Genomic DNA, 20,898 nt, shown 5'->3' on the forward strand with positions numbered 1-20,898 from the left:
CAGAAATACCTAGGAGCTAATAACTCGGGAGTCTTGGGAAGTGTGCCCCAAAGGCGCTCAGCTAATTCAATCTGGAGGATAGAAAAACCTTAGGCGTTAAAGAGAACTGGGAGGGTGCGTGTCTGGAGGCTTTTTCCATCTTGCCTGCTGGGGCAACAAGGGAAGATTTGTTCGCCTTATTTATTTATTTAATTTCTAAAGATTTTTTTTTTCCCCCTCTCTCTCTCCTCTCAGCCACTCCGGTTTGGGCTTTCCATATGACTCATAATTCCTTTTGAAAAGTGGAGTCGAATTCATAAAAGTGGTGGCGGTGGGGGTGTGCGCAGGGAAGGTTGTGCGCCCCAGGGAGTCTTCACTTACCTACCTCTCCGCTCGGCTCCCGGCGCGAGGGGAGGGCGGGGGTGTGGAAACGCAGCTTGAGCCGGGGGATGGCGGATACTATTAAAGCCCCGGCTGCCCGCGGCCAGGCCGGCTGACTTGGGCGGGCGGGCGCGGGAGGGTCTGCGGCTTGGCGGGCGGCGCTGCAGCAGCCTGGGCACGGCCACAGCCGCCGCCCGCGGGCGCGAGTGTGCGCGGGTGTGGAAGGAAGCAAGGCCGGCGTGCGGGGCCGCGAGGGGTGTGCGCGCGTGAGTCGGAGCGGGGCTCGCCCCTCGCCGGCGCCCGCCGGCCGTTCCCAGCACCCTAGGCCGCCCCCCCACCCCAGGATCGTTGGTCCGGGCGCGGGGGGGCGGGGGAAGGGAGAAAGTGAGACTCGGTGTCATCACCATCCATTGTCAGAAGGGGAAGAAAAAATTGGAATCCAGCAGCGGGCGAGCGGCAGCAGCTGGGCGGTCACATCTGGGAATGCAAAGCCGACCTCCCCCTCCTCCTCCTCCTCCTCCTCCTCCACCTCCTCCTCTCACACCCGGGATCACTTCCGAAACCACTTCGCTTTCAGCCCCTGCCTCGGCCAGAGGTTTCATTTTTCACTGAATATTTGCGAAAGCTGGAAGCGTGCGAGGGGGGGTGGGGTAGGGGTGGAAACAGCGGCTGCTTCTTTTCCAGGGATTTATTTCATGGGGATGTGTTCAAGGCAAGAGCGAATTCAGAAGGATATCGACGTCGTGATTCAGAAGTCCAGAACCGAAAAGGACTGCCTGTTTGCAGGTGGGTCCTCGCCAGCTCCGAGCCTCGGACCCAGCGCCGGCTTCCTCCGCCCGCTCCCCCCGCTGCCCGGGGTTCTGACCGCGACGTGTGTGGCTGGGGTTGGTGGTGGTGGTGGTGGTGGGGAGGGGGGGTTGCACGTCCCCGGTCCCCGGTTCGTCGGCCGCGGCGTCTGCAAAGAAAGCGGGAGCCCAAAGGGGGAGGGGGCGCTGGCCTCTCCCCTTCCCCTCCCCCAGGTCTGGGGCAGCCACCAGTTTTGAAGGCGGATCCCCGGTGGCCAGTGCCGGGGGGTTAGGGTGGGCCGGCTATGGATGGTGTTTCTGGTCCCCGGTCGATGTCCGAAGCGTCCGAGCCAGCCTCCCAGCTCGAGCGGCAGCGGCCGAGCCCGCGGTTGGACTCGCCTGCTTTGCGCAATGGGCTGAGCGGCGGCTCCGGGAACCGAGCTGCTGCGCCGCGCTGCGCTGCGCTCAGCTGCTGCGCCTGACGGCCAGGGACCCCGGAGGGGCAGCGCTGGGCGGATCTTCGGTCTCTTGGGCTCCCTGGATTCCCCTCTGCGACTGGCAGTATCTTGCCCCGAAAAGAAGAGTGAAATTTCCAGGGTTCTTGAGGCACCCAGCGCCCCTGTCTGGGGGTCGCCAGGCGTCCATTTTTCTCCTTTGGGGAAGGGAGCAAGCGCGATGGGGGGTAGCTTCCGGCCGCCCCAATGGGGAAATTCCCGCCGTTGCTATGGCACCTGGCACTTGTTGCAGGGGGCGGCCTCCCGGGCTTGGGGTGCAGAGCATCCCCTAAGGCGCCGAGGGGAGACGGTGCTTACCAAGCACCGGACCAGGCCTCCCTTCAACTTACCTGGGGCCCCAAATCCCGGTTTGGGATCAAAAAGAACAGAAACCCACTGCACGGGTAGTGTCTGTTTTAACAGGACTTTCCGTTTCAGATTTCAGATACTCTGACTCCACCTTCACTTTCACCTACATTGGCGGCCCTAAAAGGTATTTATGCGTGTGGAGTTGCTTCATTTCCTGTCCACACTCCTGTGTTTCCTTTGTTCTGAAGAGTGTTCCTTGTTCGGATATTTTATTTGCTTGCTTGCCTGCTTGGTTTAAATCTTGTTGCTTTGCTTTAGCCACGTCCCAAGAGGGAAAAGAAATATGTTTGATGGAAGTGTTTCAGAGACCAGGCTCCAGGCGGTGAGCAGGACCTTGGGCGTGCAGACTTTCACTGACAGATTGCTCTAGGCGTGTAGGGGTTCGTGAGAGTCCAGTGCGTGTGAACTGTAATACTGAGTGTGGGTGCAGTGCCGGAAAGGACAATGGCACGCCATAGTTTGCTCACAAGTGGAGGTTTTCCTGGCGAGTTGGTGCTGCACGTTGCCATGTTTTTCGAAGGTTAGAATAAACATGCCGCCTGCCAGTTCTTCATACAGTGTTTATTTATTTATTTATTTTTTATTTGCAAGGAATGCTAGTTGGGCTTTCACATCTAATTTGGGGCCAGAAGTCACAGTTATATGAAGCTGCAGTGAATGACTTCTTTCTTTGGGGGGGGGGGGAACACAGGAGAGAGATACACATGTTGATGGCGAATGGTCAACAGCGTGAAGCAAAAGCCCAAATCTGGTTTTGTATGGCACATGTAGAAGGCAAAAGAAAAGTAGCCTGGTAGCACTTAAAAATATTCCTTGCTGTCTTCACTTGCAAGTGTTTTATTCTCTCAGCCTTTTAGAAACACAGTGGAATCCAAGTGCAGTGGCCACGTATGAGAACTGTCAGGGATAACATGGAGGTGGACGCCCCAGGGCCTTGCTCCCAGGATTTGGCACTTAATATCAGTTGACCACATTCCAAACTACCTCTTAGCTGATGGACACTTTGGAACACAGATTTTTGCAAAAGACGCTTTCTGCTATGAGTCTCTTCAGAAAGCTTGGTGTTAATACGAACCTTTAAAAACACTGAGGTTCTGTGATGCCCTCTACGCCTCAATAAAGCTCTGATTAAGTCAGCTGTCAGTAGGCCTAAGCCCAAGAATTGGTATACTAATATCCTAGTGGAAAATATAACCATGAATCACTAAACTTCAATGTGTATTTTGTGGGAGAGAGGTCAATTACAGCCTGCTATGATTTTGAAGTTGAACTGCCCTCGCCCCCCTCCACCTCAAAGGCCCTTGTGTTAAAGGCCTGGTACCCGAGGTCTGGTGGGAGTTCTTTCCATTCTAGACAGTGTGTCTTTAGAAGGTATGTCCAGGTTGTTAGCAAAAGCCTGCTTTTGCTTTCACGCACTTGAACTTGCTGGCAAGCTGCATGATCTTTCTTCCCCATGCACTCTGCTGTTCAAGTGTGGAGCCATCACCGGAGCCTGCATCATGCCGTTTAGACTTTTAGCCTTCAAAGTAGGAAGTCACTAAACTTTCTTCCTTCCATACTTTTGCCTTTGCTATCTTGCTTCCGCAGTGAAAAGCTAACACATAGTATTGTACTATCTTTGTAATTGAGAGTCCATGTGAAGTGAGTTAGAGATTTGATCAAATTGATGCTGTGCCCATGCGGCGGATCCAGAGGTGATGGTATAGGAATGTTATCCTTTGGAAGTGATTTTAATAGTTAAATTAGTTCATCAGTCTATTAAAACTTTCCCATGCGATCAGGTGAGTATTTGCCGGCGACTGTTTTTACATGTCGCTATTTGTCTCAGTGAGATATGTAGTCAGGAAAACCCTTGGCAAGACTAGTCAACTAACAAGTTTTCTAAATTTCTGCAAAATACTGCTATTCTTTTGGCCATGCTTTGCTTCTCTGAACAGGGAGGGAAGTAAGTAGCACACTTCATGTCTAAGATCTGTTAGATGCTGTAGTTAAGATTCTTTATCAACCTTTTTGATTGAGTGTTATCAGATTAGAGGTAGAGAAGATGTGAATGTTTCTGAGGAGCAAGGCCAGAGTGTTAGTGAGTCAAAGTAATACAGATTTTCCCCAAGGTACAAGTACCGTGGGTAAGGCCAGAGGTGCTGCCTTTATTCTGTATAGCCCAATTTAAGGGGAAATAATTTCTTTGGTCCCTTGTTACTTAGAAATTGTCTAGCTAATGTGGAACTGCCTGTTAAAGAGAAAGACAACTGGAAAAACTCTTGAGATGATTGCTTTTTCTTCTCCAAAGCTTATGTGGCAGTACAAGAAACAAAAAAGTTGTTTTCGTGAAGTGCCATAAATAATCTTTTTATGGTTTGTCCCTGATGGCAAATGATAGAATATTTGTTTTTATTACCTACATCAAAGTCCTATATGTTATTGTTCCCATCCTGACATTTCAACCGGACATTTAGAATGAAAATAAATACATTCCATTTTGATTTAATGTGCTTATCAATTCATGAGTTTAAATCAGTAAATTAGACCTATTTTATCTCTGCAGGCAGTGAGTGTCGTATGGAGAAAACCAATATGATTATGTTGAATGTTGTTTAACTACCCTTTTCATTTAAACCATTGAGATATTTCAAGAATAATTTTTCATTCACTTAGTAGATAAAATGTAACATTTCTTTTCCTCTCTTGATATTCTCCTAAAATGAGCTGCACTTTAAAATTATAAACAAAGGTTGATCTTACATGTTAATATTGAGAATTTTTGTAATGTACCTTTGTAATGTGTCTGTGGATAAAAGGAAATGCCAAGAGGTGATTACGTCAGGTTGGCTATAGTCTAATATGTTGACCTTTTATTTGGTGGTCCTTAGAGAGACAAAGTGCCTGTTAATAACTGTTGGTGGACTGTAGGTGGGAAGTGAGGGGAGGAGACGGTCAGCTCAGACAATGAGCTTGTCTGGCTTTCTCTGCTGGGAGGTTCGGGTGGTTGGTACTCTCCTCTTTGAATGTAGAAAACATCAAGTCAAGTTCACTCTGATTCATGGTTGAGCTGAGCTGCAAATCTTGCGCCGTCACACTTCTGGGACCTTGCACCTTCTTTCACTTTAAAGTGCCTGATGATTTTAAGCAGGAAGACACTCTGACAATGAAGAATTATATAGACACTTCATTGGGAGTTGTAATTTTTAATATCTGCTGATGGAGAAAGAAGGTTCTAATTATCATGAGTTTGATTGTTAGCAATGGTGAACACATGCTTGAAAATTGTGTAGTGTATATTCAGTCAGATGACTTCATTCTAGCACTGATCCTTAGAACATCCCTGCTTTCCAGACTCCCGAGCAACTCTGTAGCCATCAGTGGTCCAGGAGCCTGACATGGACTCCTAGCCACTGTAGCCTTGCAGCTTCAGCAGTGTGACCAGAACGTTGACCCAAAAGCCTCAGTTGCGTGTACTCTGTTGTGTTTGTGGACTCCTCCTTATTTATTCTTGCAGGATGATGAGTAGTAAACTCAATTGTAACCCAAAGGATTTGAGGCCAATTCCCCATCTCATTTGCAATCTGGTTTGATGGAAAAAAAAAACAGAAGGATGAGGTGTATAGGGATGGTGATGGAGGGAGGAGGGAAGCAGGCTGAATCCCTGGAGCTGATAGGTTCCAAAGGTGTGAGTCTGGGAGCCCTCCCGGCCTGGTCACACCCTGCCCTGCGAGTCCCTCAGTATGAGTTTTAGGCAAGAAGGTATTGTGAAACTAGAACTCTGGACTTTTCAAAATACACAAGGAATCATTTATTATATAAAAATAAAAAGAGATATACCAAAAAGAAGAAAATAAAATATACAATGTCCCTCGTTATCTATTAGTACAGTAGAAGTTACCCCTGGACTTTTTATGTGTCTGTTTGCATATGAGATATATATATCCAACTATTATATTTGAAACTTCATTGTTTTTGCCCAGAAATATAACATTAATGCTTTTGAAAAGAAAAGATATGAGAATAAGGCAATTGTTTTAAAACTGGGAGTTTCCCAGTGAAGGAATATGACTGTGCATGGCAAGAATTCTAATATTTATATGAAAAATTATTACAAGATTAGAAATGTGGTGTTTGGCAGCATGTTTGGAGTTGGCTGCCAGAGTGTACTCTATATTGTCTGAACAGACGCTCTTCGATGTGGTCATGGGTAGCTGGGTGCCTGGTGAAATGTATCCTCCTTATTGTAGAATTTCTGTCCAGATGATTGTTTTGGAGCGACTGATAGTACTGCAACATTCCTCCAGAGAACATGCTGCTTTTTTCTTTCTGGCCTGGCCTGTCTTCGTGCATGCTTTCTGAAATCTCTCTCTTCATCCTCTCCCATCTTATCTCTAGCCAGCCCTGACTGTTGAGATCTTGTTAAGCCAGATTACCCTGTAAGGTTTTCCTGGCATATGCTTCTGCTATGATTCTGTTAGGTGTTTCTATAACCATATTATCACCCTATCCAGATACCCCTCTGGTTAACTTATGGTAAGTTGAAAATATCATCAGTTGAAAATGCACTTACAACGCCTCACCTTTGAAACGCAGTATATTGAGGTGTGGATTGTTTACTCTTAGGAAAGTATGAGGAAGTACCCTAGCATATATTGGAAGTCTAGGAGAAGAGACAAAATGGAAAATTTAAGTATGCTTTCTAGTGAATGCTTATTGCCTTTGAAGTGGTGTAAAGCTTAGGCATCCTAAATGGGACCATTGTAAGCTGGGAACCATCTGCATTGGAAATGACTGCTCACTTTTCTTTGTGAGGCTCTTGAAGAACTATCTCTGACAGACTCATTGCTGTTCCCTGTCACTGCTACTAATACATAAATGTTTGGCGATGTCCAAAAAGAATGCTAAAGCTTATTCTGGCAAGCAAAAAGAAATTCCGTAGCCTCAGGGACTGGTTATGGCAATATTCAAACTTCAAAAACCCCAGTATGGTGATGGCACTAGCAGTGAAAACTTACAGTAATCCAGAGTGACAGAGGCTGGCCGTCCAGGTGATGAGTCCTGTTCTCTGGGTCACGAGCTTAGTGCTTTAGAAGGGAGGTCAGATAATGCAATTGTTGAGGGCAATAGGCCATGGAGAGCACTGTAGCCCACCTGACTGTTGGAGCTCTAAATGTAAAAAGTAAATAGCACATTGATAATCAGACATTTTAACAAATTGCTTTTACTTACTTGAAAGGCAGAGTTCACACACACACACACACACACACACACACACACAAAGAGTTTTAATTTTCTGGTTCGTGCCCCCAGATGGCCACAATTGTTAGTGCCGTGCCAGGCCAAAGCCAGAAGCCTGGGACTTCTCAGGTGCCCCCCACATTGGTAGAGGGGCCCAAGTACTTGGGCCATCATCAGATATTTTCACTTGTGCATTAACAGGGAGCTAGGTTGAAAGTGACACAGCTGGTCCTTGAACTTGTATACATATGGGATACCATTATTGCAGGCAGAAGCTTAACTCATTACACTACAATGCCGGCCTCATCAAGCAAACTTTCTTACCCACCTTAGGACCGCACAAATGTGACTCCATAATTCAGGAGGAGATCATGAAGCGAGACCCAAAGCTTTCTTGTGAAAGACCATCCGTTTTCTTTGGACATTCTAAACAGTGATGTCAGAGTGGGCACAGACGAAGAGTAGGGAGGGTGAAAAAAAACCAAAACTGTTGCATCATTCGAACAAGATTTCTCGGCTTTCAGTGTGAAGGATGTGGGAAAGTGCTCGTTCTAGAAATTCTGTAATATGTGGTTATTTTGACACCATCAAGTGTTCTTCAAGGCGTCAGAATAAAAAGAGTGATCATTTTTTAAAGTAGAAAATTAGCATGTTCCTCTTTGCAGTGAGGATTCACCATGATTTTATGCTCTACCAGTTTATATATATATATATATATACACACAGAGAATATGGATTTAAAAAAACTGTGTTCGTTGGATGCTTGAAAGACACTTTAAAGCTGGAGTTGGGTGACTGAAGGGTGGGATGAAAAATGATGAATCGGTGAGAATCTGGGTTGTGGGGTCCCTTTTTAAATTAGGATTGTTCTTTAGTATAAAAATTATTCTGATCACGATTTCATTGGTAAATGAATTTTAAAGCCACTGACCTAAAGTAACCACCAATTTAACAGAGATATAACTCTGTTGAAGGTTATGCATTAAAAAAAAATTCAGCTCCATATATTTCATGGATTGAGACAATACTACTAATGAGGTTTATTGAGCATAGTCTGTAACAGTCTTTTTCTGCGTTATGTCATTCCTGTATTTGAAACATATAGGCTATTTTACCAGCTATTGTACTTTCTATCAGAAAAGAAACAGGCTTTGGGGAATTTAGTTGCAGTACAGTAATTAGTCAGAGGCAAAGCAGAAATATATTTCAGTTTAAGTCAATGTTTGGTTAGGATATAACGGGTGTTGGCTAAACTAGCATGGCTTGGGTAGTGGGGAATGTTTGGGATTGGGGAAAGATTGTTAAAGAAAGTCTTCCAGATACAGTGCTGAAGATCTATTGGACGGCAAGGGACGTGCCTGAGGCCAGTGGAAAGCATGCTGGTTGGAACATTGTGTACATTGCCTGTGGAACCCTTACGTCAACATTTAGCTAATCAATTTGAATTCCTTCATCAATCCTAAAAACATGTTGTAATTCTCTGCTACATTTGCTTTTCAGTAGCTCTTGCCTTTGTGAGTATATGTTGCTCTGTGAATTTAGCCACTGGTTTAGTCGAATCATTTTAGCTTTTAGTCAAGTTAATGATGAATACCATCTTCCTCTTACCCATTCTCCAATTTTTTAAAAAAGTTTTATTTATTTTCATTTTGTAAATTTTTGAAATCACACCCTCTGTGTTCTCCAGGAAAGACAAGTGTGATATACCTTTTTTTTTTTTTTTTAAATGGGTAAGTGGTTTTTTTTAATCCCAGTTTCATTGTGACAAGATGTAGGATTCCTATTATCTCACTAAATATGGACGCTTCCACTGCGGATTTTCTGTCTTCGCTTCAACACAGCAGTCCCTGCTTCTCCTTTGAGAGACGCTTCTCTGCAGTTTTTGTCTGGTCAGTAGTCTATTTTAGGAGACGTAAGTGTGAATTACAGTCTAGAATTTCACATAGCCCACCTTCCTTTTCCCCATTCTAGAAGCTCCACCTACCTTCACTGGGCAGTCACTGACAGAATTTGCATTTCACCTCATGTCAACATTTAGTCCGAGTTCTGTTGGCCTTAGATTAATCACTTGACCCAGTGGTTTTGAAAAGTTTTCAGTATTGGCCTCTGACTCATCTGGCTCATTTATGCTTGTCCTCTTTAGTCATGAATTTACTCATATTTGTCTGCTCAGAAGCTTCCAAATGAAACTGTGGTTTTCTTCATACAATCTTAAATTACCCTTCTTGGGTCAGAAGATCCGTTTTTCTTCCTGCCCATCCCTGTATGTTTCTCAGGCTTCCAATCACTGTCCTGCTCCTGTTTGCTTGCTCAGCCCCTCTCTCCATTTGCAGTCGTTTGCATTAATTTACAATATAGCTGCTCAGATTTATAGACTGATAGTGTCTGTGCTGCATAGAACAGTTGGTTTGAATATCAGCAGTATGGTTTTTATTATCACAAAGACTAGTCCATTTAATCTTATCTGTGCCCACAAAGGACTTTTCTGTTCACTAGGAGATCTGACGTATTTATGCAACAGAGGACTGTGTGATAGCCTGGGTAGAACAAAATGAGGAATGAAAGTTGATGGGAACAGGATGGGAATGTAAAGTTTATTCACCTTCATTGCTGATTAACACCAATACTAAATGCCTTGAATGTTATTTATTTTCATATGAGTGATCTTCATGAGCGATTTTTGGCTGATAAAGCCTTGGAATTAAACAGAGGGTGACACGTCGTTGAATATTACATTTACCAGGGAAACACCTGCTCAGACCTTTGTTCAGTCGGGCCATTTTTCCCCATGGTGGAATTTGCAGAACATTAGTTGCTAGTTGATTTCCCTGAAAGTCGGATTGTTTCTAAACATTGTTGTGTACATTGAGCATCATAAGTGGTATCGTTGTTATTTTTGTCATTATTTTATTGCTTTAGGAAGTACATGCTTTAGTTATTCAAGAATCACTATCTGAACCTGAACACTAGCCCACAGGCCACATTTAAAATATCTAAGACAGATATTAACATGGCTGCATTCGTTGCCTCTCTGATCTGTGAAGAACCAAGCACAGACAAAATGGATAACAAAAATATTGTTAAGCACAGAGCTGCATAAAAGTGTTTGTAAGTCAAGTTAAAAAATGGCCATGCAGAAGAAAGTACAGAATTAGGGATTGGGGCAAGAACTCCAATGTCTAAGTAACTAGAATATAGTGAATATTTTCCAATATTCCTTAAATGATGGAGCAATAGTATTCCCATGTTGTGTGCTAGTATTTCCTAGACTGTTTAACATGATGTTAGGTATGAAACCAGCTATGGCTTGGAAATGCTTAAACATTTTAATGGTTAGTTTTTTTTTTTCAGAGCCTTTGTATATTATGCATATCCAATAGGTGAATGAAGTATTCAGGGTTTTTCAAACTGACTTGGTTGCAGATCTGGAACATCTCAAGAGAGTTGTTTTGTTGAAAACACTTTGGCAAACTCTGAGTATTCATCATTAAAAATATTTTTTTTTTGTGGAGGGTAAACAGCAATGTGATAGAAATGGAAGTAACTGATTCACAGGGAGGCCTCAAGAATCTATTTTCAGCAAGTTTTATGGAAGTTGTATTATGACCAGGGAAACACTGGTAAAAATGCATTTGGCATTCATGCCACTAACTCCTACACGAGGGTTTATTTTTCTGGTCCATTCACTCTCTCTTTGGCTGCATTGAATCCATTGCTGAGAAAGCTTCTCAGCTATTACTCATCGAAGTCTTGAAGTCTGCAGAGTCCTCTTTGGTTCGTGATTGGAAGTCAGTCTCATAAGGACGCATTTGCGATAGATGATGATGTTGTATAGCCGAAGGACTGATTATGTCCCCTTTAATTCTGTCACTCTGACTGCAGTAGAGCTTCATAGTGAACAGCCTGTGATGGAAAATGCTTTTGGAGTTCATGGCGAGGTGAAATCTGCAATTGGAATTTATCTAATTTCATTTCTTTGATAAATTACACGTAAAAAAAAATCAATGAAGATACCCATTTAGAAAATCATCGCCCCTAGTGACCATATGAGAAATGCAGTAAAGCATTTAAAAGCACTTTTGGATTTTTCTGAGTTAGGATGCACATTCCCCTTTGGTCGGTATTGGCAGTGATGGAACTTGAGAAAGCCAGACATCAGTGTTGGCAACACGTGCGTGGACAAGGAAGACGGTGCTCTAAACACACTCTTGTGGACGTGGGACGGGGGGTGGATTTAACATGCTTCGTGCACACAGTAGGTATTTTCCTGGATGCCTGCTTCACAGATTGTGATCCAGGACACGCTTGGACCTTCACAAGCAAGTTGGCAGAAGCCAGTAAGTTCTGGGGCTCTTATTTGGAAGTCAGTGTGCACAAACTTGATGGAGTGAATTCTTGATTGTGATAACGCGCTGTCAGTCATTAGGTGTCATTGTCATTGATCTTCTTAAGAATGAAGTCTTAGATACCGACTGGGAGACAGAGGCTGCATACTAAAATGTGTTCCACAGATAAAGGGTGATGCCGTCATCATTTCTCATTAGAATGCACCCTGGTTAGTGTGCGGAGGGAAAGGCCCTCCAGCTGAAAAGCAGCCATTACTTTATTATCACCACAGAATTTGAAACGATTCCTATACCGAAAGCTCAAATGTATTTTTAGTGAGCTAAGGAAAAAGTTTGAATAAGTCCCTCTAAGCCAAATCATCTCTTCTTTCTCGGAGTAGTACATCCGTCTGAGAAAATCAGCCTAGGAGGTGACGTCAGTGAGTGCCCATCAGGTGATTTCAATGAAATTGAATATGCTTAGTGGAATGTGGCTTCAAAGTGATGACACTTGAGCCAAGAAAAAATTTAAACTTAGTTTTTTCAAATCATAGTTTATTTGATTTAATATACCTTTTTTTGTGTGTTGCCTTTCTATGACACTAATTTAACATTTCTGGTACCCTCGATTCTTGCTGTTAAACACAAACTCCTTTCTAGCTGCAAGTAATTGGCAGGGAGAAATCAAGCTGTGACAGGAGTTTCATAGAGGGTTTTTTGAAAAACCGAACAATTTCTTTTTCAGACTCTCAGGTGCCTTGTGGGAAATGTGAATTTCAAATATCAAACAGCAGCAATTTTCTGTTTTGTGGATGAAGATCCTGATCTACAGAAAACTTAGATTTTTCTATTATACAAGCATGTGCATTTGAAGAAGACAAATAGAAAACGGGACCGTTTTTATGCCTTAACATAAAACTGAAATGGGTAGTTGACATTGCCGTTTTTATATGCAGCTCATTACACAAAAGCAAATCAAATTTTATAGTAATGAAAACCTTTCTGTTCATTCTTGTTGATTATAAACTAAGTCATAAATTATCTACTTTTGCAAGGAATATTATAACTATTACAAAGATTCTATGCCTGTTAATTTTCTAACCACCATAGAAATACAATACTTCTGACACTGGTGTGCTCTTAACTCCAATTAAGAAACGCAACCAAAGATTTCTCGGCACTGAGCAGAAATACAAAGCAGGTTTGTCTGCATCTTAGACTTTCCACACTAAACAGCCAAGACAGCATTGTGAGCTGTATGTTCAGACATTAAAAACATATTTTTCTCTGTACATATGAATATATATCTATATAGACAAACATACATGAAATGACATATTTCTTATATGTAACGATCAGCAGATGCAGATATACGGATGGGTATCCGAAAGGGGAGAGAGACTGGAGGTCTCAAAGTTAGAAAATGCTGATAGGTGCTTTTTTTTATTTTTTAAGATCTGGGGTATTACATAGGCAAAGGACCTATAGAAGTTTCAGCACATTTGATACCACTTTGACACCACGAGACACAAGCAAATCCTTAGCCCATGTAAGCTGGAGTGATGGTATAGATCAATCATATCCAAAACGTTTTCAGGCTTCACACAATTATCTGGTAAATTTTCAAAAAGAAATGCAGTGCATGTTTTGGCTCAACTGTAAAAAGTGTTTATGATTTGGATTATAACGTTGTGTGAGAGGATGATATACTGATTTGCATTTCTGCTAACTAATTGAATTACCTAGTCCCTCTCAGTCTTGATTTTGTCATCTGTGGCATGTCAGTGATTTTATAGGAACTTCAGATTTCGCGCTAGGTCAGAGTGTTCCTAGGGCCACCGTCCGGCTCTTTAAGGACAGGTTTGGGGGCTTTCAGGTGTCCTCTCAGGATGCACACAGATGCTCTGTAGTTTTCCCACCGACTATGTGTGAACACACATAAAGATGAGGTCCTCCAGGGAAGTTTGCCTGAGCTTTGGTGTCCAGGCTGCTGACTGAGGGATAGGTACTTTCAGCATCTTTGTGACTGGCCAAAGCTACTGAGATCTCAGCCTTGCAAGGAAAAACTGTTCATCTTAGTAAATCAGCTTTGTTAGCATTACGTGTTTATAATCAAGCTGATACTGTAAGGCCCACGACTTCAGACATTACAGAACTACTCTTACCAGGAAGGATATTCAATTAGTCAAGAGTTAGATTTCCAGTTGCATGCCAGAGCCCTCCTAAAGGCAATTCTTCATTAGGAATGCCCAGGGTTCAAACACCAGAACCTGCTGAGTTAACCATTTCCTGCCCATATGCTGTTAACGGCCTAACTCAGGAAGAGAGAAGGCAGTCCCGTTCATAACACCCGTTCAATTCTAGTTCCTGGTGACCGTGGATGACAAGAAAAAAAAGTTGCTCTTTTGTAACCAGCCTGACTGAGAAATGCAAAATTTTCTCAATAGAAAACAATGTTGATTTGTACTTTTAAAAAGATGTACTCGTCAAATAGCAAATTCTAATAGAAGTTTACACTAAATGAATGCGAAAGTAGAAAAATGAAACAACATGATAAATAGCATATGTCCTTTTAGGTAATTCCATGCATTCTTTATCTAGAGGGTCTCAAGAATCCAAGGCTAAATGTGTCTTTAAAGATTCACTGCACTTGCTCTGGCCGTTCTTGAATCAGCTCAGCACTCCAGGGACGTGTTTGCGTCCATGTTCTGGGGTCTTCCTGTTCACTTCTTGTAGCAGCTGTGGAATAGATTTTTTAATTCTAAGCTCAAAAATACTCTGGATTTAGGTCCATGTTTCCTACTTGTTGCACCTCATGTAGCTTCTTGAATCACATTACATGTCACTGAAAAAATTTCTTGACAAATCAGGCTAAACCTATTTTCGGATCATCACAATAGTCCTTTACTTGGCAGGTCCCTTCAAGTGTACCAGCCTCCTGGCTTTATGGAGTGTTTGTTCTGGTACCTTTGACAGTTTGTACTGGCTGCTTCTTCTTTTATTTATTTATTTATTATTATTATTATTATTATTATTTGCATGTCTGAAGTAACACCGTGCCCATAGGGGTAAATGTATTTTCAGACCTGTAATCCACAGCTTTATAAACGGTAAATGGGACGAGTGCAATGACACGTCGACAGTCTTGTGAAGTAATAAAATGAATTCGTGTTCAGGGTCTGATGTTTCTCCATTTTTTGTTGACCATGGCAGATAGTGTCACAACTTCCTCCTGTAGAGTGGTTTTAGAGACTTAAGTAGACACTATGAATTTTATAATAAAAAAACAGTGACTGAATAAAAATGCTTACTTGCGCAGCTGATAAGGGGAGAGCAAAGGAGGTGTAAGTAGTGCTAAATGATCCTGTAATGGTCCCCAGTCAATTTCTCACGGAGAAGTTGTTGGAAGGGAAGGATGACTGACAATCCGAACTGTTGAAACATTGACATTGAAGTTTCTGTTTGATAAATTACTATCAAGCAGTGTCATAATGGGAAAGCTGTGTAAAGTGTGTGTTAGAAGGGTTGAGGGACCATATCAGCTCTGTTAAATTGACCACTTCCTCCCCCTTCAATACTTCTCTTCTATGTACGTAGACCTTGTACATTCTGGTTTTTAAAAAAAATATTTATTTTTATTGCAAAGTCAGATATATAGAGAGGAGGAGAGATAGAGAGGAAGATCTTCTGTCCATTGATTCACTCCCCAACTGGCTATAAATGCTGACTGAGCAAATTTAAGACAGAGCCTGAGCCTCCTCCTGATCTACCATGTGGTACAGGGTCCCAAGGCTTGAGCCATCAGCAACTGTTTTCCCCCAGGCCACAACGGGAGCTGATGGAACAGAATGATAGAATACAAACGGCACCCATATGGGATCCTGGCACCTTTAAGGCAAGGACTTCAGGCACTAGGCTACTGCACCGGGCCTCTTGCATATCCTTTATAAGCTTCCAGGCTTTTTCTTTTCTCCTGGTCGCTCCTACAGATGGGAAGCAGGAAAATCACAAGAGCATTGACGTCATTAGTCAATTTAGTGCCGCTTCCTTCAATCTATGCCTGTAAGTGTCTGTGTGTTTACCATGTAAAAAAAAAAAACATGCACAGAAACCTCCAGGTTTGTACAGCAATTGTCACAGTTAAAACTTGATTACTTTTTAATGGAAGTACCAATGAGCAAATGAATGTTGGTTTTTTTCTAGCCCCCCTTCCTGGAAAGTTGCTTTAATGTAGTCATTCTGTTGTTCTGGTAAACAAAAATGCTTATTGGCTCATTAAATATGTTTCATTTTCCTAAGCCTTCTACATGCCAGTGACACCCCTCTGCCCGCTTGCTCTCATCTCTGCCTTTTAAAAGATTTGTTCATCCATTTGAACATCAAAGTTATGAAGAATGAAATGATTAGCATCCACTGGTTTACTTCCCAGAGGGCTGCAATGGCTGGGGCCGGGCCATAGACACTCCGGGTCTGTGTGGCATGGTTCCAAACCTATGGGTCATTTTCCTAGAGCATGAAGAGGAAGTTGGATTGGAAATAGAGTATTCAGAACTCAAACAGTTGCACATACAGGCTGCTGCTGCCCTGCATAGCCATTTCACGTGCTGTGCTACAACATCGGCCCCAAGATTCCCATTTCGAAGAGTCTGTAAACGATAGGGGAAGCCATGTGGTACGGGGAAGGAGAGGACTAGAAAATGAGATTTCTGCCAACTGAAGATCTAGGTAACCTCTCATGCCGTGTTAGGACCTTAGGCATGCTTGATTTTCATAAAGTCAGTGCATTGCCATTAAAACAAGCAAGATTTCCGTCTGGCACTCTCCATGAGAGAGAAGACGAACACTTAGCGTGAAGTGTTATAGGATGCCCATGAGTTCAAAAGACAGATTTTTGTGTCTTACCAACTATTTTGCACACATCTTGCATTTTGCACTAGACCTTAAATCGGTTTTTGTTTCACTTGAAAATAATACATATTGCCATGGATAGGAGAATTGTAAATAGTCTGATCCTATTACAAAACAGTGATTTTTTTTTTTACAATTTTTGCAAGAAATGGATGATCTTAAATATGTTCCATTTTATGAATTATTTAAATAAGCTACAACCAAGCAAGTTGAGCTTTTTTTTTTTTTCTCAGTATTTATAACCTTTTAAATTTGATTTAAAATGAAGGAAATTTGGTTTGGGGTCCATTTGATTCTTTCTGGAATGTCTGGCAGGTCACCATCCTGTGAGGCAGATATCACTTCATCACCCATGATGTGTTAGTGCCTTTAAAGAACAGAACAGCATCAGGAAGTTAACAAGGAGGGGTGGTAAACCAGAGTTTTTAATATCACCAGCAGCAAGCTTACCTGTGGTTTATTTTGGTTTCAGTTTTGAATCATTAAAGGGTGTCATGTAAAATGTGATGCCTGTTTTGACTAAACAGCTGGTCAAAAATAAAATTCAAGTCTTTGAAGTTGTAGAGTCAAGAGTCAGAGCAGGCTTTCTTTCAAAGGGAGCTGTTGAAGCTGCTGTGAGTTGAAGAGCCAAGTGAAGAAACACATTATTAGTGTGATGAAGGGGAAGGAACTCTGTGTCTTGGTGTCGCCTGGTTAAGGGACACTCCGGCGCCTAACTTTCCCAATTCTCTGTCTTTTCGTCTCCTCGCCACTCCCTCCCCCACCACATATTCTATTTCGCGGCCATTTTGCTTTTGCAATCTGCTGCCAACAGTAGCTGTTGAATCACGCGTGTGAGAAAACATGCTGAAAGTGGGGATGGCGCTGTGGTGCAGTGAGTTAGGCTGTATCTGATGTCTGTCGTACACGCACCCACATACTTCGTTTCCTGCCTGGCTTCCTGCTCAGTTACCTGAGAGAACAGCAATGCCCCTGCAACCCGCAGGTGACAGCCAGATGGAGTCGGGGTGCCTGTGTTTGCCCTGCTGTGTAACCGCAGCTGGTGTGGCCATTTGAGGAGTGAACCATGCAATCTGAGAGAAGGATTAAAGAACTTCCTCCAAAGAAATCCAGTCCCTCCAGAATCAGGGGATAGAAAATCTGATGGAAGATCTTGCCCACTCCTCTCTCACTCTCTCACTTTCACTGTGTTCGTTTGTGTATCTCCCTCCCCATCTCTCTACCTTTCAAATTAGTTAATGAATCTCCAATAATAATAATGATGATGATGGTGAGATTGTGCCCCAAATGACACAGATTTTGTTGAAGGACATGGCTTTTCGACATTTTTTGGGGGGGTGATCTGAAACATTTTTATCTGTTTTGTTTTCTTCTGTGTTTCATTTGTAGATATAATCTGATTTAGTTAACTAAGCAGTGTGAAATTGTACAGGTTACCATTTGTTGTAAGAGTGGATAGCATTGTGTAGATGGTTAGAGCTTTGCTCTTTGATCAAGACCATGTCATCTGAAACTTGTTTTTGCAAGTGTAGGTCCATGGTCTCCTTTTCTTTAGTGGACAAACTCAGAACTCACCAGAGAGTATAAATGACCTAGGCAGTTACAAGGTCAAGGTGGTGGATGTCCAACATTGGCACAACTTGCTTTTCTTGTAAGTTGTTCATTTCATTTGAATGTGAGAATAAAACAATCTGTATGCAGAATGTGAAACTAACATTTTACTAAACTACATTCTAATGAGATAATTTGGGTTTTTTATGGGCACTTAACATTTTCATTTCATGGTAAATATTAATTTGATTTGCTGGGAGAAAGAAATGGTATTCAGTACAAACACTACCTCGTTACTGCAGAAAAGTAAAAGTTTTGTATTTTAAATAATAATAATAATAAAGGTCGCCAGTGTCCTATAGCACAGTAATGCTCTATCCTGGCTTTTGTCCCCTTTTCGACTTTCCCTTAAAAACTTAAGGTTAAAGGCCTTATCCTTATATGGTTTTACATCTTCAAAATTAGGTCACATAGATGTTGTGTCAGACCTCCAGTTCACACGTGGTGTCTTTCTGCACAGTGAGCACGGGGTACAGATTTACATCCTAATTGTTTATAGATTTACGTGTGATTGTCCTGCAGTGTACCGGAGGCGAATACAGGGTGCTGGCAGCATTTTCCTTTGCTAGTAAGCTGTTTTTTCTGTAATCTCTTGCTACAAGTATGATGAGCTTTTTTTTCCCCCTTCCTGAACTAATACTGGAACATATGGTCTAATAAGTGTGAGTATATTTGGGGAGGGCAAGAGAAAACACTTCAAATCAGGACTGACCTGGAAAGGCTTTTTGGTGTCTGTGTTTGCGGATTAGGAGGGGAAAACGCTGGCAAGGAACTTTAAAAGCAGGGGAGTGGCAGAGGGTGCAGCCCCACGCCAGCCGCAAAGCATCTCGCTGGAGGACTGCGGTGCCTTCCTGTGGCTCCTGCGTTGGGAGAGCAGGTGGAAAGGTCCCAGTGAGGATGTGGTTCTACACTCCCTGATGCTGGCTGGATTGTGAATGCCAGCTCTATTTGGAGGAAGTTGTTTAACCCTTCTCTCAGATTCCATCAATGTCAGAGTAATGTAAATACATTTCCCCTTTGGCTATTGCACAAGGACATTGGAGATTAATTAAATTTAAGAGAAAATGATGCAGCGAACTCCTAGTAGAAGAGAGAAGCTATTCATCCTTTTTCTCAGGATTCATTTCTAATTCATTCACTTTACCAATATTTGTTGAATACTGGTTTTCAGGAAAAGAATATTCAGGAGCCCAATTGAAAATATCAGTAGGAATGATTAGGGTGATTTCTGCCCTCGCTCATGGATGTGTTCATATACTTTTTACATTTCTTATGATGATTTGTGTAATTGTATAAGGATATACTACTGCCAGCATCAGCCGTGAGGTGACCTTTAGGCAGATCACTTTCAAGTATTTTGCATATTCATGTTTCTTTTCTAATGTATGGTTAGTTTCCTTTCATCCTTAAGAGTAGCACAGAATAATTTTTTTTATTGCTATCAGTGCTAAATGAATTTACTGAAATATCAAGCCCTAGTTGTAATAGCAAACTGCCATAAGCTCCTAATGTGTTACATCTAACAGACATCTACACTTATTTTCAATTTAGTTGTTTATCTGAGAAGCAGAGGTAGACAGTTCTCCCATCTGCTGGTTGGCTCCCCACATGCCTGTGGTTGAGACTTATCCCAGAGTGGACGTGGGAGCCAGGAACTCAAACCAGGTCTCCCACGTGGATGACAGGGACCCAGCTGTGTGACCCATCACCTGCCACCTCCTGGAGTAAACATGAACAGGACTCTGAAACACTGAGAAGACCCTCGAATCCAGATATAGTAACATAGATGCAGTCATCCCAACTAGACTTAAGTGCTAGGCCAGACATTCTCCTGGTTTTATTTCTTATGGCACATTTAGAAGGATTTTAATCTAGTATTTGTTGTGAAAAAAAATCATTAGAAAAAAAGATTTTAGAAAGCCTCTGATGTCGCATCTTAGTATTAAGAGAGCTGGCCTTAGGATAACAGAAAAGGAGAACCAGAGGAAGATCTCTCTGTGCTGTTCTATTCCCTGGTGTCTGTAGCTGCTACGATTGAGCCAGGTGAAGGCAGGAAATAGAGAGAGAGCACGCCTTAACAGACACATAGAATTAAAAGTGTTAACCAGCAAGAAAAAGAACTTAGCTATTTTCCATATGTACCCGTAAGCCAACAAAATTATATATTTTTCTATGAAAATTGGTGAAAATTTTCTGCTAAATTTTTTGCTATTTCTTGGAGTTGATTATATGAGTATTTGAGTGTGCAGCGTTTGCTTTTTCAATCTGACTAATTAGATATTGTGTGGACTTTTTTTTTTTTTTGGTTTAAAATACTTTACTCCTGAATTGATGGAATGTAGGAAAATTCATCTCCTTGATGCATTTCTCATTTTGAATCTGCTGCTGGAAAAGGAAAATAATGACACCGAATCAATAGTCCGTCACTGTAAAATAAGCTAGACATGTTGATTTTGGAAGGATGATTGTATTAAATTATGACTAGGCATGTGGACTTCAGTAAAATCTATCTAAAATGCAAATAAGAGTATGGAAATAGCATAAAGATTATGGTCTGAGAATATTCTAGATTGAAAACGGTAATGCCAACCAAATTTTTATATTTATTCAACATTGTCACAACACTGATAGAATGCCGAACTCTAGCCTTTACTGAACATCAGTGTCCAATTTCTGTTTAGATCTCATGATGTAGCAAGAGCATAAGACATTATTTTACGATAAAATGATGTTATGTGGGAACCTATGTCTGGTCTAATTTTCAAGACCCAGATTTACTTGCTTATTTCCGGCATGGATGCCTAGAAATGAGTATCATTAGCGTGG

General features: G+C 42.1%; 1 protein-coding gene across 3 annotated transcripts in view; it reads left to right on the forward strand.

Moving 5' to 3' along the window:
- The first annotated feature begins 722 nt into the window (after positions 1 to 722).
- Positions 723 to 20,898, forward strand: part of PARP8 (poly(ADP-ribose) polymerase family member 8) — a 144,899-nt gene continuing 124,723 nt past the window's right edge. The window contains exons 1-3 of one of the 3 annotated variants that reach the window (XM_040977524.1): positions 723 to 955; positions 1,045 to 1,146; positions 2,078 to 2,132. In XM_040977524.1, coding sequence (XP_040833458.1) covers positions 844 to 955; positions 1,045 to 1,146; positions 2,078 to 2,132 — 269 coding nt within the window. In that variant the 5' untranslated portion in view covers positions 723 to 843. Of the gene's footprint in view, positions 1,147 to 2,077; positions 2,133 to 20,898 lie in introns of all 3 variants that reach the window. The other 2 variants (XM_040977522.1, XM_040977523.1) reach the window with 2 other exon arrangements.

The sequence above is a fragment of the Ochotona curzoniae genome, unplaced genomic scaffold (assembly GCF_017591425.1).
Source record: "Ochotona curzoniae isolate NIBS_2020 unplaced genomic scaffold, NIBS_Ocur_1.0 contig_2754, whole genome shotgun sequence".
NCBI classification, from domain to species: domain Eukaryota; kingdom Metazoa; phylum Chordata; class Mammalia; order Lagomorpha; family Ochotonidae; genus Ochotona; species Ochotona curzoniae.